General features: G+C 34.4%; 2 protein-coding genes across 2 annotated transcripts; one reads left to right on the top strand and one right to left on the bottom strand.

Moving 5' to 3' along the window:
* The first annotated feature begins 357 nt into the window (after window positions 1-357).
* On the top strand, window positions 358-1,123 carry LOC143547198 (uncharacterized). Its single transcript, XM_077038683.1, has 2 exons — window positions 358-724; window positions 777-1,123. The coding sequence occupies exons 1-2, from the start codon at window positions 358-360 to the stop codon at window positions 1,121-1,123; spliced, it is 714 nt and encodes a 237-aa protein (XP_076894798.1).
* Window positions 1,124-12,056: 10,933 nt separating this feature from the next.
* Window positions 12,057-14,797, bottom strand: LOC143547636 (methylsterol monooxygenase 1-1-like). Its single transcript, XM_077039019.1, has 5 exons — window positions 14,458-14,797; window positions 12,923-13,245; window positions 12,500-12,647; window positions 12,377-12,409; window positions 12,057-12,272 (listed from the first exon to the last, which is right to left on the bottom strand). Exons 1-5 carry the CDS (start codon window positions 14,785-14,787, stop codon window positions 12,195-12,197), a joined length of 912 nt encoding a protein of 303 aa, XP_076895134.1. The 5' UTR covers window positions 14,788-14,797; the 3' UTR covers window positions 12,057-12,194.
* Window positions 14,798-16,293: the final 1,496 nt, after the last annotated feature.

The raw sequence follows: 16,293 nt of genomic DNA on the forward strand, positions 1-16,293 counted from the left end.
TCAAACCGAGTAATTCAAAATTAGAGAAACCATCTTCTTCGGGGACTATCAAAGAGGAGTTTGATTTGAGAAAAGTCCAAAAAGAAAATAAGGTCTCAAAGAAAAAACAAGGTAAAAAATCTAAACATGACGGGTCTATATTTAATGAGTTATTAAGAATTATCGAAATTGGGAATGCGATGGGGTATGATTTGAACGGAAGCAAAGAAGATTTGACAAGGATGAGTGAACGATGGTTGACAAATGAATATTTTATCTATAAATGCATGTGGGAGCGGGAATGTGGATTAAAGGAAACAAATTAAAAAGCTTTGTTGTAAATTCGAAGTGAATTTTTTAACTCTTCAAGAAACTCTCATGACTAAATTGGAGTGGCATAAAGTGAAGATGATGTGGGGAAATGTTAATTTTGATTATGCATTTAGTTCGGCTCGTGGTCGTTCCGGAGGAATGTTGTCTGTATGGGACAATTCGGTTTTTGTAAAAAGACATATTTCTTGTTTGAACAATTTCGTGGTGGTGGAAGGCGAATGGGTGATCTTGGGGCTTAAATGCTTTATGGTGAATGTTTACGCTCCACAAGATGAAATGGAGAAAAGGGTACTTTGGCAGTCATTGTCGTTTATTAATAATAATCTGGGTCATTACTTTATAATGGGCGACTTTAATGAGGTTCGGTTTGAGCATGAACGAATGGGCACAACTTTTCCAATAGGGTGGCCAGGTATTTTAACGATTTTATTTCGGAGGCTTCTTTGACTGTATTCCTTTGGGAGGTTTTTATTTTACTCAAGTTGATGCTACTGAGAAAAAACTGAGTAAACTTGATCGTTTTTTGTTATCGGCTGACTTAATTTCTAGGCTTCCAAACATGGAAGCAATTGCGCTTGATTTATCAATTGCAAATCACCATCCGATTCTTCTTCGTCAAAGTAAATTGAATTTTGGCCCGATCCCTTTTAAGTTTTTTAATTCCTGGATGGAGAAGGATGGTTTCGAAAAGTTGGTTATAGAAGATTGGAAAGTTAAGCATGTGATGCGTTCTTCGAATGGTTTCATTGTTTTTAAAGAGAAACTAAAAAAACTGAAAGTGGTGATTAGAGGTTGGGTGTTGATCAATTGAATAAAGAAGAGGCAATTTTAGTGAACTTTTCAAATAGTCTCGCTGATATAGATAAATTGGTGGATATGGGGGCAGGCTCGGAGGAGTTACATAATGAAAAGCGAAGTATTTTGAAAGAAAAAAGAAAATTAGAACATGATAAAATGTTAGAGGAAAGTCAAAAGGCTAAAGTAAAATGGTGCATGGAGGCGGATGAAAACTCAAAGTTTTTTCACAGTATCATTAATCAAAAGAGAAGACATCTATCGATTTGTGGTATAAAAAAAGATGGGGTGTTGATTGGCAAACCAGAAGATATAAAAGAAGTTTTCAAAGAATTTTACAGGAAAAATTTTAAACGAGTGAACGGGGTTAACGTTAGTTCTAGAAGTCAATTTTTTAAATCTTTTTCGGAGGAAGAGTCGAGATATTTGGAAACAGAGTTTACTTTTGAAGAAATAAAAGAGGCAGTGTGGTCGTGTGGTAGTTAGAAATCTCCGGGTCTTGATGGTTTTTCTTTTGGATTTGTTAAACGGTTCTGGGAATATATCAAAGATGACATCTGCAAGTTTGTTTCAGATTTTTTTCGGACAAGTAACATTCCTATCTGGTGCAATTCTTCTTTTAGCACCTTGATTCCCAAGTTGGCTAGTCCTTTGATTGTGGAGGATTTTAGACCAATTAGTTTGTAAATTTAAAATACAAAATTATTGCTAAACTATTGGCAAATAGGCTGGCGAAGGTGATCAATTCTGTCATTAGCACTGAACAATCAGCATTTATTAAAGGAAGACAAATCCTGGATGGCCCTCTTATGGTTAATGAGATTGTGGACGATTATAAGCGAAGGAACCACAAGTTACTTTTGTTGAAACTTGACTTCGCTAAGGCATATGATTCAATTAATTGAGAATACTTATTTTCTATCATGTCTTTTCTTGGGTTTGGAGGTATGTCTTGGATTAGAGCTTGTTTGTATTCTGCAAGATCTTCTATTTTGATTAATGGAAGCCCGACCGAGGAATTTCAAATCAAGAGGGGGCTTCGTCAAGGAGATCCTCTTTCCCCGTTTTTATTTATCATTGCAATGGAAGGGTTACATGTGGCGATTGAAGATATTATTCAAGCAGGGTTCTTTAAAGGGGCGAGGATCGGGAGAGGTAATATGCATATTTCTCACCTTTTTTATGCTAATGAAGTTATTGTGCTCGGAGAATGGTCATCGAGGAATATTATAAATATTGTTATGGCTTTAAATTGCTTTTATTTGGCTTCTGGATTGAAGCTAAATATTCATAAATGTCACACCCGGTCCATAGGCGGAAACAACCGGTGTGCGACTCATGAAAGGTTTTCGAGAGCGCGGTTAAGCAACAACTATATGATAAAATACATGAGGATTTCATTCATAATATAAGTTTTACAAAAATATCCATAAAAAGGTTTACATATAACATATTGAGATTTCACAGTTATGTCCCGCCGAATGGAGAAATAGCCGTGAAAACTCCAAAATATAAAATCCTCATTCATGAAATTTCCATAGTTAAACATAAAACCGTAGTGAGACACCGTGACCTCTCCACGTAGCTAAATACCTGAAAGACACGTAAAATAATTTAATCAGTATAAACTGAGTGAGTTCACAAGTTTTGTGACTCGATAAAATGCTTTATAATATAATTCTCATAACGTCATGAATGCAGTATCCATGACTTGCAGTGTAACGTGAATACATGAGTTCGTAACCATTCCTTGACTATATATATACACCATAAAGCCCCACATAACATCCCACGAGTCCACGAGGGGATAAATAAATCGGAAAACTAAGCACCCGTCTTATAAAGTGGCGCGACCACTTACGAGTGGGTTGGTCAGACCAGTAGTACTACCCGTAGAGTTCCTCGGCTATAGTTGCCTATAGTTTATGGTTACAATATATACCGGGGACTTTATGTACCATGAGCGCGCCAAATATCTCATGTACACGCACATTGTAAATCAAGATATACACCATGATAAAACATATTTAAACACGTGTCCCTCGCCCCGAAAACAGTTTAAAACATAGTGAAAATAGTGAAAATAGGGGCTGTGAGACTCACCTTAAATGAGGAATAATGTTCCGTTATACTCGGCGAGTTTCCTGTATTATATCGTATACGTATGCACTTCAGTACATAATATATAACTATTAATGCTTAGCCCGATACATACTTATGAGGTGACGGTATATATGTATACTTTTTATACATTAGCGATACGGACGTTAGACAACGTCTTATACTTGTTATGTATTTCCGTTATATCCTCTTTATATATATATCCTCCGAGCATTAGGGAATGCTCGATACAAATTATTCGTCGGTAATCATGACGTTCATGACATGCTTTAGCCTAATAGGTTTTGGAGCTCTCATCGTTAGTCCCCAGGTAGGTAACGGGCCCATCTATGATATATTCAGTTACCAGCCTAGACAGGACGTCCCGACTACCGGCACCTCCACCCTTCCAGTTACTCGCAATGTCCATCACAAAAACCCGTATTTTATATTTATACTTGTGGTACATATATAGGAATATATGTGTATTAATTGTATATATCATTTCTTCATGTATATGATAAGTATTATTAGTATTTTCGTCTTCGTAACATATAGTTATCTTTTACTTTTATAACTCTTATACACATCCTTTGTTTTTATAACATTATACATGGGTATTTTCATTTGCGTATATAGGAATATACGTGTACCTTGGATTTTTACCCGTACCATTGTCGTTATATTTATTTCCATGTTTTGGTGCAAGGGTTGCACTTTATGTTTAAGGTTCACTTTCATTTTTTTATTACTAGTGTTCCTATTTTTATTATTATTATTATTATTATTATTATTATTATTATTATTATTTTTACTTTTATGACAAACTCGATACGGTTTTTAATACGTTAGTTATACCCTTTTTAAAGTTTAACATAACCAAAATTCCATCTTTACATTTATATCATCTTGTTTATTTAAAAGTGGGTTTTACTACTCAAGATCATTTTTACCTTAACTAGGTGTTCTATTAACCTTAACCTTCCTTAAACACCCTTTAAATCCTTTATATCTTTTACTTAACATGATTTATCCTTAATTATATGTCATTTCAACACACTTCAAGTTTATGTTTATGTCTAATCACCTCATTATGTATAAGTATCTTAGGCTTAGTCCATGTTTTTCTACTAAACATTATATGGCATTAGTACCTTGGGAATGTCGGTTTTTGAGCGATTTAAGACGAGATCCAAGTTCCTTGACGTTAACCACGATGTTAAGAGTCTACATTATGTTCAAATAACATGAAATAGGTGGATTAGGGTCAAGTAAATGATGAGACCGTGGCTGGACAGAATCTGTATTTTTCCAGCCACCATAAACTGTTACAACTCGAGTTTTCGGCTTACCTAATGCTGAAATGAAGCCGGAAATGGATGTTCAAAAGGTGGTTCGTGATCCTTGCGAGTTTCCTTGGATTCCTAAACGAGAATCACCCAAAAATACCAAGTGGTTTGTGAGATATGAACAAAAGAAGAGAGGGGGGTACTGCTGGAAAATGCAGTTTCCAGTAGTGACCTTTGAAGGTTCAAAGCTTCTTACCGAGTCTTCCGGGCAGAGATCCGTTCAAGGCTTTCTACCACGGTTTAAGGATTTCTTCTAGCTTTCCAACGATATATAGGGTTCAAGATGTTCAGAGCAGCATTATAGAGAAAACGGGTTGCAAAGAGGCGGCTGTTTGGTGGCCTGCTGCTGTTCTTCGGCCGAGAGAGGAACAAGGGAGATTTGGATTGTGTTCTTGAATGTTTGTGGTGAATTTCAGCTGAAGATCTGATGGTGTATATTAATAATAGTGTAGGGGACATCATCCCTTAAGTTTAGGGATTGAAATCTTGCTAACTCCTCAAGATCTTGTCAAGTGAAATGGTCAAAGGTATGGTCTTTGTAATATTATAATGTGGGCAGATTTTGTGAAGGCTTTTAGGGACTTTGGTTGATCTTGCAAGTAACCAAGATTATGATGATGTTGGTGATGATGATGATACATGATCATGATACATATGGGTGCATGGATAATGGTTTATAAGATTTAATGTGGTGTTTGTTCCTTGTACATTAAAACTGAATGGGAAGAGGTTGGGGTTCGGCTTTGGGCTGCAAAAGGGAAGGTATTATGGTCATTTAATAAATATATTGGTTGTCCAAATGTAGTGCTAAGTTCAATCTTGGTTCGGGTCTTAAGTGGATAGTCGTTAGGACGAGTTGATCATCGAGTAAACAAGTTATGGAATTTATATTGGACTTGGGTATTATGAGCTTCTCTTAATTTATTTGGTCACCTATAAAGTATTATAGATGGTATGGAACCCGGTATTTATTTCGGTTCCCGGTATGATGTATATTTAAATTTAGCCCGGAGTTATATTCGGTTAAATAGTGCTCCATATTGTAATCCTTCATGGATTGTTTAAATTATTAACTTCATATTATTTTGACTAGTATACCTTTAATTCCTTCATAGTTTCATATCTTGATCGTCTCACTGTATAATGTATCATTGATTTGGCCGGTTCGGCGACTATATTCCATTATTTAAATGTTTATGGCGTTTTGGTCCTAATTAGGGAATTAGGACATTACTGGGCATGGTCTTACCATTACCCCTTATATTGGATCATAGATATATATTTAGCTTGATATATTTGTCACCTCTAAACTATTACTGGGCTATCTTCATCATATAGCCGTTCTCATCGGCACTTTATACAATCCTATAGGCATAACGACTGTTCTCGTCCACATTTCAAGTATACTATGGTTTATACCTCATATAAATTATATAAATAATACGTAATTTAAATCAAATATATACATTAGAGTGTGAAAAATTACCGGGTGTCACAATAAATCTAATCTTTTTGGAGTGGGGGTGGCTCAAAGGGAATTTAGGTTTTTTGCGGATATTGTTGGATGCAAACCAGAGAAAATTCCTTTTATGTATCTGGGTATCTCCGTGGGTGCGAAAATGGGAAATATTCAGAGTTGGAATGGGATTATTGACAAATTTAATAAAAAGCTTTCAAAGTGGAAAGCAAAACTTCTGTCCAAAGAGAGAAGATCGACCCTTATATCTTATGTTCTTGGTTTGTTGGGTGTATACTAATTGTCAATGTTTTTGATGCCTACTGGAGTGAGGAAGAAACTTGAATCTTTACGTGCTAGATTCTTTTGGGGGGGAGATGAAGAGAGTCGGAAAATTCCTTAGGTTAGATGGGAGTTGGTTTTGGCCCAAAGCTAAAGGTGGTTTGGGTATAGGCAGTTTGAAGAATTTTAACTTGGCGTTATTATATAAATGGAAGTGGAGGTTTTTTAAGAATCCTAATTCTATGTGGGTGAAGGTCCTTAAGGCTATTTATGGGCCAAAACTAAATCAATATGGCATGTCACGGGCAATAAAAGGGAATGGGATTTGGTCTCGTATAGTGAATTCGATTAATAAACTAAATGACGAAGACTTAATTCCTGCTTCGGTTATAAGAAAAAAAGTAGGAAACGGAAGTGAGACTTTGTTTTGGAAAGATGTGTGAATTCGAGATTCTAGCTTATGCTCACGATTTCCTAGACTTTTTAATTTGGAGGTGAACAAAAATGGTTTAGTAAAAGAGAAATTGTTTAGGTGCGAAACTTGAGAAGGCGCCCTAGGGGTGGGGTGGAGGACACTCAGCTCGAAGAGTTGATATCTCTTCTAGATTCAGTTTCTTTGAGTGATTCGGATGATAAATGGATTTGGGATTTGGATTTTGATGAAACGTTCTCGGTTAAAGGAGTCAGATCCTACTTGGATCGTCAGGAACTGCCAGAGGGTACCATCCCTACGAGATGGAATAAATTCGTGCCTAGGAAGGTTAACATCATGATTTGGCGTCTGCTTCTAGATCGTCTCTCGACTAGATTTAATTTAAGTCTTAAAGGTTTTGATATTCCTTCAATATTATGCCCAATTTGTTTGAATTTGGTGGAAGTTTTGGATCACATTTTTGGAGGGTGTCACCTTGCTTCAAAGATTTGGAATGCTATCGATCGTTGATTGGAGGTGTCTCTTTCGGATGATAAATGGCCTAAAAGTAATTTTGAATGGTTGGATTCTTCAGGATGGGTGAAAAAGGAAAAAGATGTTATTGAGGTGATTATCTATACGGCATGGTGGACTATTTGGAGAGCTCGGAATGAAATTATTTTTGGTCAACCCAATGATAACAAAGACACTCTATTTGATTCGATTGTTTCAGTTTCGTATTTGTGGTTATCATCTCGTAATTGTAAGTTTTATTTGAACTGGGTGGCGTGGTTCGAAAACCCGTTACTTAGCATGTAATTTTTGTCTTGTTCCGGTTTGGTTTTTCTTTCCCGGTGTGGTTTTTATTTCAAGCTTGCCTTTAAAAAAAAAATCCTAATCCGGCCCATTTGTTGTCTCATGATTGACCCATTTGGATCAACACCTATTTTCTTAGGTTGGCCGACTTAAATTGGGGCATTACATATTTCCCCTCCCGAAGTAACTTAATTGCATATTTTCTCAACTTAAAAAAATCAATTACACACCACTCTTTCCTTAAACATATTTATTAAATATTTATTATCCAATTCATTAAAATTAACAAATTAAATGGCCATCTTATCCTAAAAAGATAATTAAATCTCAAGTTTTCATATTTTGTTTGATTAACTTCGTCTAGGGCTGACATATCGTATAAACCCATACACGATAAGGTACGAACACGAAACATGCAGAAGTCTTGGGTTTGAGTGTCAAGGTTGAGAGGATGCCGAAACCCATACACGAACTTGCTAATATTAGGTATACAAGATAACACAAGATAAGACACAGACCTGTTAATACCGGTTGCGCCGCTGCAACTACGAGGATGCCGAACTGCAGAGAATCCGAAAGGTAGACCTGAGAATTGAAGCGCTGCGACTACCAGATGTGGAGGAAAACCACTGGACTATCAAAGATCCGGATAGGGAGAATCGAAGAAGGGTTTGTACGCCATCTACTTATATTGGATTGGAATGATGTGTCTCGTGTTCAATTGTTTTGTATAAAAATTTATGGTTAACTATTTAGGGTATATAACATACTATATTATCATATGTTTCTATTTATAAAAAAAATCTAATCATGTACTAATGGGTACTTAACAGGTAAACGGATATTTTACCTGTTTATACATGAAAATCAATAGGTTGATTCGTGTCTACCTGGTTAATACACGAAACCTATTAAAACCATACATGATACTTGTTAAAGTCGCGTAGGTTCGTGTCGCGTAGGTTCGTATATCGTGTCAAAATTGTCAGCCCTAACTTTGTCCCTTCTGATCTTCTTGAGAGACCTAACCCCTCCCCATCTTCATTTTCTTGTGAAACTCCTCTATCCTTCCCCCACCATTCTATGACCCTAAATGCCCCAGCGAACACTCAATGACCCATTATAGAACCCTAATAGGACCCTAATCGACACCAAAGGTAACACTCGCCGGAGTACGAAAAGATTTGCCGGAGAACCGTTTGTAGCTTTTTGATGGACTTCTGCATGTCACGTTTATGACCAAGAGTTATATTAGAAGGGAGATAAATGCGCATGTTATTTGTTTGGTGTTTTGATTCGGTTTTGTTTCCTCTTTTACTCGTCGGAAGAGACAAATCCGAACGGGAAATCTTGGGTTGGGTGTCAAGGTTGAGAGGATTTCTAGGAAACTAGATGGTGTTGTCCAAAGGACCACAGTTCAGCTTTTAGAACTGAGTTTTCTTAGCCAAAAAGGTGAAAACGATTGTAACCGCCAGAATAGAGCCACCGATTCCGGTAAGCAATGGTGGCGGTCACTTGATGTGGCTGATAGAAACAAGTATTGAATTGATTTGAATACTGAGGAGAAAGAAACAAATTAAAATAAAAGGGTAAGTAGGTTAATTAATTAGAAAAGAGGAAATATGTAATTTGATTTTAAGACTTAGAGAAATATGCAATTAATAGGTTTAGGAAGGGAATATAGTATTACTAGATTTTATCCTCCGTATTACGGGGTTTGTTTTACATTATTCGTTTTTAATATTTATATATGTATATTTGGATTTTAATTTTATTTATTGTAAGAAAGTTAATAATTAATATACTTGAGGTTTGATGATGAAATGGTTTCACAAATAAATGATATGTTATAATCCGGATTAAAAGCTATCTGGGTTTGGTGATACCCATTACCCGTTTATTTTATTTATTATAAAATTGTTTCTTAATTATAAATAATATCCTTTTTTTAAATAAAATAGGATATTAATTTTTAGTATATTCCTATTTTATAGGATTTTCATATCAAATATTTGATCAGATTATTTTTTTAATATAATGAGATGTTATAACCTGTTTAAGAGCTATATGGGTTTGGTGAGACCTTTACCCGTGAATTCGGGTCAAATGCGTGAGAAGCCTTCATTTACAGATTAAGCAATCTGATGGCTTGAGAGAATGGTTGTTTTACATTTTTCATTTTTTAATATTTATTTTTTTTATTTTAAGTTTCTTAATTGTAAGAAAGTTAATAATATACTTAGATCATTCTCATCCCACTTCATATCTCCAAACCAAAAATTACACTAAAACTCACTTTAATTTATCTCTCCATTTCAATTAAATAATACTTTTTATACCTTTTATCATTGCCTTTTTCCATTTCCTTCACTCACAACCACTTTCAAAATATATTAAAAAATTATAGGGGATGAACAGTAACTTTTCAAATATACAGAAAAATCACAACTTTTTCTAAAATATAAAAACTCTTCACTCACAACACATTGAATCACTCTCTAAATTATAAAAACACCCTCACATAATATGAGGGGTTGGATGAGAATGCTCTTAGGGTTTGATGATAAAAAGGGTTTCATAAATAAATAATATGTTATAACCCGTTTAAAAGCTATCTGGAATTGGTGACCCATGACCCGCTTATGTTTTTTAATATAAAATTGTTTATTAATTATAAATAATATCTTTTTCTTTGTAAATTGGATATTAAATTTTAGTATATCCTATTTTATAGGATTTTCATATCAAATAATTGGTAAGATTAATTTTTAATTTAATGAGATGTTATAACCCGTATAAGAGCTATCTGGTTTTGGTAAGACTCATACCCATGAATTTGGGTTAAATCAATGAGAGGCCTCTATTTAAAAACCAAGAAAGCTGATGACTTCTATAAAATGGGGGAGCGACCACATCACGACACATAGGATTTTAGGGTTTTCATTTATATATATTATAGATAGATTACTTGTAAAAATAAATTGGATTATATTTTAAGTAAACATTGGGATAGGTAAGGGTGGTCAAAACTATCCGAATCCGTATCTGAATTATCCGTATCCGAAATATCCGAAATTTCGGATATCCGAACCCCGGATATCCGAAAATTCGGATTCGGATTCAGATAGCAGTTTTGGGATTTTTCGAATATCCGAACTATCCAAAATATATATTATTTAATATTTTTTTTATTAGATATAATGTAATGTAACCTAATTTCAAAATTCAATACAAACTTCATCTTCCAGAATCCAGCCACTCATCTTTGCTCTCCCTCTCCCATCCATCTGCACCACCTCCACGCTTTAAGTTACCACCTCCGTCCTCCGGCATCGTCACCAGTCACCACCTCTGTCCTCAGGCATCGTCCCCACTCACCAGTCACCACCTCCACCCGTCGCCTTCTCTCTTCCGTCCTCCGGCATCGTCACTATATCTTCATTCTCCATCTCTATGGATTGTGTTGATTTTTAATAATTGGTTGTGTGCTATTTGCTTTCTTGTTTGTATTTTGATCAATTTATGTTTAGATTTTTGGATTGAAAAATTGGATGTTATTTTCTTGTTTTGGTTGTTGTTTTGGAGAATTGGTTGTTAGATTAACAGGTTGTGTGTGTTTTTTTATTTTTATTTTTCTTTTCATATTTTCTTTCGGATATCCAAATCACTATCCGATCGGATATCCGAAATTTCGAATTCGGATTCGGATAATGAAATCCACTATCTGAAAGGTCCGGATATCCGAAACTTCGGATATCCGGTTTTGAACACCCCTAGGGATAGGTACAATTAAGTTGTTTTACCTGGGTCTTTTAAACTCTGACAATTTGATAATTTATAGAGAAAATTACTGTTTACGTCCCTGTGGTTTTAAGGCGGAGACACAATGAGTACCCGAAAAAAATTTTGAACTGGTTGAGTCCCCGTGGTTTCAGAAATGAATAATTTGAGTCCCTGTGGTTTCAGAAACGAACAATTTGAGTCCCTGTGCTTTCAGTAAAATGAAAGTTTGTCCTGAAATTTAAGTAAATGCAGGGACTCAAATGGTTCATTTTTGAAACCACAGGAACTCAACCAGTTTAAAAATTTTTTCGGGGTCTCATTGTGTCTCCGTCCTAAAATCACAGGGACACAGAGAATAATTTTCTCTAATTTATACTTGTGTCAAATGTTTTAAAAAAGAAAATAAACTAAACTTGCAATAAATTTCAAATTACACCAAAAGCTTTGCTCGGTTAGTCAAAATGGACCATATACAATACATTTCTAAAATTATCATAAACCGATTTGACTTGTCAAGCTGCAATAATTTTCATCGTGTACTTGTCGAATCGATTTTAATCAAATTTTGTACGTGGTTAAAAATGATCTTATGTTAAAACAATCAATGTGGCTGTCTGTCTTGTGACATCTGTTATAGAGATCAAGTTCGAACAATCACAGCCCTTCAATTTGTTGGCTTAAATGGCGATTTTAGTAAATAAAAAACATAACTATAACTCGGAATCTGGATATATAAACATAGTATGATTACATGAGGTACAAAGTATAAAAAAATAAAATGAACCCAAATGGACTAAGTGATTGTAAAATAACACAAACTTAATTTAATAAACCTAAACACAAAATGCTAAAGTTGATATGAATAAACAAGGGCATTTTGTATTCATGACTAGTCAGATTTAATACCTTGTGCAGAAGCATGTGATCCATCATTAGCTTTTCCATCACTTTTCAAGCCATCTCTTAGCTGAATCAAACCAAAAGGATATTATTATTATTATTATTATTAATGTAAAAAGGAAACCAATTTATTTCTCTTAACATGAAACAATGAATTAAACCGCTTATTACCTGTCGCAGGACTTTCTTCTGGTATCGGTAACCCTGATGAGATAGATAAACACAACATTAGTGAATAACAAAGCAAACAAAATAAAACTAAATATGAAGAGCAAAGTATAATAATCATAATACCTTATCTGTTCCATATATGTAGTCACAATAAGTGAACACAGATGCAAAATTGCTTTGGCTTTGTCCTCCAACATAGTGATGATAATCATGGTAATCAGCTCCACCATAAAAAGGGATAAATTTTGTTAATGTCCATGGTAAATCATACCTGAAAAACAAATAACATAACTTATATTTTGCATTTTTGCCATCCACAAATATGTTTCATGGAAAAATATCATAAAAGCAAATGATATGTTTGGACATGTGGGGTTAGGCAAAAGTCAAAATCTTTACTTAACATGACACTATTTCCAATCAGGCCTAAGTTTAACCCATTATTAATCATCATTTCAATAAATAATCAAAACATCACATCAAAAAGTAAGCTAAAAAGTTGAGATTATTACAAAAGCATGCTTGTTTATGTTTACGCTTACTTACCCACTGTGAGTCTCAATGGCCTCCATCTGCCTCAAAGCAATCCACAGCCAGAATGTAATCATATGGCCTGGAACCATGGCGGGCCCCAGAAAAGAGGGGATCCCGAGAATCAAAACCTCGGCCCAGTGAGCATACGGTGCTGCAAATCCTATAGGTGTTGTGTATTCATGGTGAACTTTGTGTATTTTTTCATATCCCCATTTTCCATGCAGAAATCTATGGATCCAATAATTTGTGTAGTCCTCAACGAGAAAGTAAACAAACAATTGCAAACCGATCTCCGTTAATGATGGTAAGGGCAAGCTTGTTCTGATACCAATCATCTGCAATGTTTAAAGTCAAAAGTAATATATTCTCAATCATCTGCAATGTGAAAAAAGCAAAACAGTAGTACATACTTCACTTTCTCTTTGCCTTTAATCTTATAGCAGCAATATAACAGTATTATTTGATGTTCAGATTCACTTTCATGAAATTCACAAATCAATTCCATCAAAACACAAGATATAACTAACAGTCTACACAAACATAATAACCCCTAGTTATTTCATATTCATATTGCTACTTAATAAAATTCACAAATCAATTGCATCAAACTAGGCATGAGCAATAACTGAACCGCTAACTAAAAACCGGCAAAACCAAACCGAAGTTAACCGAAACCATTCATATTTACATATATTTCTAGCCTTTATACCTCCATTCATGCATTTATATCTTCACTTCATGCATTTCTAAGCAAAAATTTATTCCTGAGTTTTATTTTGGTTATTAACCGAAACTAACCGAGCTGAACCAAAAACCAACATGCTAACCAAATAAACCGAACCGATTAACCGGAAACTGATTGGTTAATAAAACAGATTAACCGATGACTTTGGTGTCAGTTTAAGCTGATAACCTAACCGAACCATGGACACCCACACACCGGATATAACATTTTAAAATAAATAAACTGACAACCTAACCAGACAAACCAAACCCATTAACCAAAAACCCGATTAGTTAATTAAGCAGATTAGCATACTACTTCAGTTTCAGTTTAGGCGAATAACCGAACCGAACCATGCATAGCCCTACATCAAACACACAGGATATAACATTTTAAATTAACTAATCGACAAACCAACCAAATAAATCAAACCCATTAACCAAAAAACGTATTGGTTAATAAAATAGATTAACCGATGACTTCAGTTTCAGTTTAAACTAATAACCAAACCGAACCGTGCACACCCCAACATCAAACACAGATGATACAAAAAACATTTTAAATTAGATAAACCCACAAACTAACCAAATCCGATTAGTTAACGATTAGTTAATAAAATAGATTAACCAATGACTTCGGTTTCAGTTTAAGCTAATAACCGAACCGAAGTGTGCACACCCAATATAACATTGTAAACTAAATAACCGACAAACTGACCAAATAAATCAAGCTATCAAATCCAGTAACCAAAAACCCGATCGGTCAATAAAGCATATTAGCTGATGCTTTCGGTTTCAATTTAAGCTAATAACAAACGACTTACTTGAATCGAAGGATACGAAACGAGTTGCAGAGGCCCGACAACAAGAACAAACGTGCGCATTACATCCAAGTAACAACTAATATTATCAGCAACGGAGAATCTGACTTTGGGTTGGATTTTGTACGCAATAACATGTTTAGAGAACAAGAGTTCGATGAATACGTAGAAGAGAGGAGTGAGGGTGAACACGAGGAACAGGAAGAGAATGTTGTGGCAGTAGAGGAAGTAATCGGATTTGGTGGCCGTGTAATTCAACCACACGGTCTCCGCCGCGGTGAGTGGCCGCCCGATGGCGGTCTCGGCGGCGGGTATGGAGGTGTAGGGAAGCATATTCCGGTGCCGGAGGTGTTGGGAGAATAGATGAGTGATACAAATAGACGAGTCAGATGCATTTTTTTTTTCCTATTTAATGAAATTCTTGCCAGTGTTTTATTTATTTTATTAAGAATTACACTTTTTGGTTTTTTTTGGAATGTACCAGTTTGGGACGTCTTGTTTTCATTAACTTTAGTTATTGTTTGTTTTAATTTGAAGAGTTTGTTGTGTGTTTAAAGTTTTAGGGTATGTAGTAATGGAATAAAGAAAAAAATAGAATTGATGAGGTAATGAGATTGACAAATAATGAAATTTATTATCTTGTTTGATTATAATGTAAAATAAAATGGTTCATCATTTTTTTTATTATTAGTAGTAGTCTGTAGTAGTAATACTTATATTAATAGTAATATATATATTAATAATAACTAGTTTTAGGACTCGTACGTTGTGGAAAGATCGTTAAACTGAGTAAAATAATTGTAAAACTTTGAATCATGCATGAGCGCTGTGAATTGTTAACTCATCTAATTTTAAATAGTAATAATATTGATAATATAAAAATAGTTATATCATAATAACAAAATGATTATAATCTTATTAATGATAATATGGTAATTATAATATAATAATAATCATAATATATTAAAAATTATATAATAATAATTGACTTTTTTCTATTTTTTGAAGGAATAAAAAAAACACGCACATTAACCAATGAATGAAAATTATAGATGTGGAAGAAGTTACATTTATTATTAAATGAATCATTTCATTAATGCATGTCAACTAAACATGATTTATTTTTTTCATTTTGAATGATTTATTACATTCTTTCTTCCATTTATTGTCACTATGTGTTGGGACCAGGATTCTTGATTGTAAATCAGTTATCTGTGGTCGCTGTTTCCAGGACTGAGGATCCTCGACGTTTTAAGGATCCTCGACAATTGATATCAAATATATTACGATTTATTTTGCAGGTATAACACGTGCTAACTGGAATCCCAATTCTTGCGGATGAGATATTTTATCTAGTCTTTCCTTCTCGTCCAAGCTCTTAAACGGTCAAGTTGAAAAAGTAAAGTGAACGTGGCCGAGATTATAGCTTAGTTAGTTATTAGTCGTTGTATTTCCTTGTTTATATATATATATATATATATATATATATATATATATATATATATGTATATATATATATATGTATATATATACATATATATCGAACACAGCTGATCAACACACACGACACTTCATATAGCATACTCAGAATCACACTAAAAAAACACATTGTACTCACGATTAGCTATAGTTCCATCACTTGTAATTCTTTTGAGTTTAATATAATTGGTAGTGATAGTTTTCACTGCCCGAGGTTTTTATGCCGGCGGGATACTAGTTACCAAAGGCTTTTCCTTGTATAAATCTTAGTGTTCATTTTCTACAATTGTTACTTTGATCATATTCGTTCAACCAAGCACCGATCCTCACATACGAATTTGGTTACTTGATCCTTATATC

This window comes from Bidens hawaiensis, unplaced genomic scaffold, assembly GCF_021521415.1.
Source record: "Bidens hawaiensis isolate Kalapana, Puna unplaced genomic scaffold, B.hawaiensis_p1.1 tig00000905_1, whole genome shotgun sequence".
NCBI lineage: Eukaryota > Viridiplantae > Streptophyta > Magnoliopsida > Asterales > Asteraceae > Bidens > Bidens hawaiensis.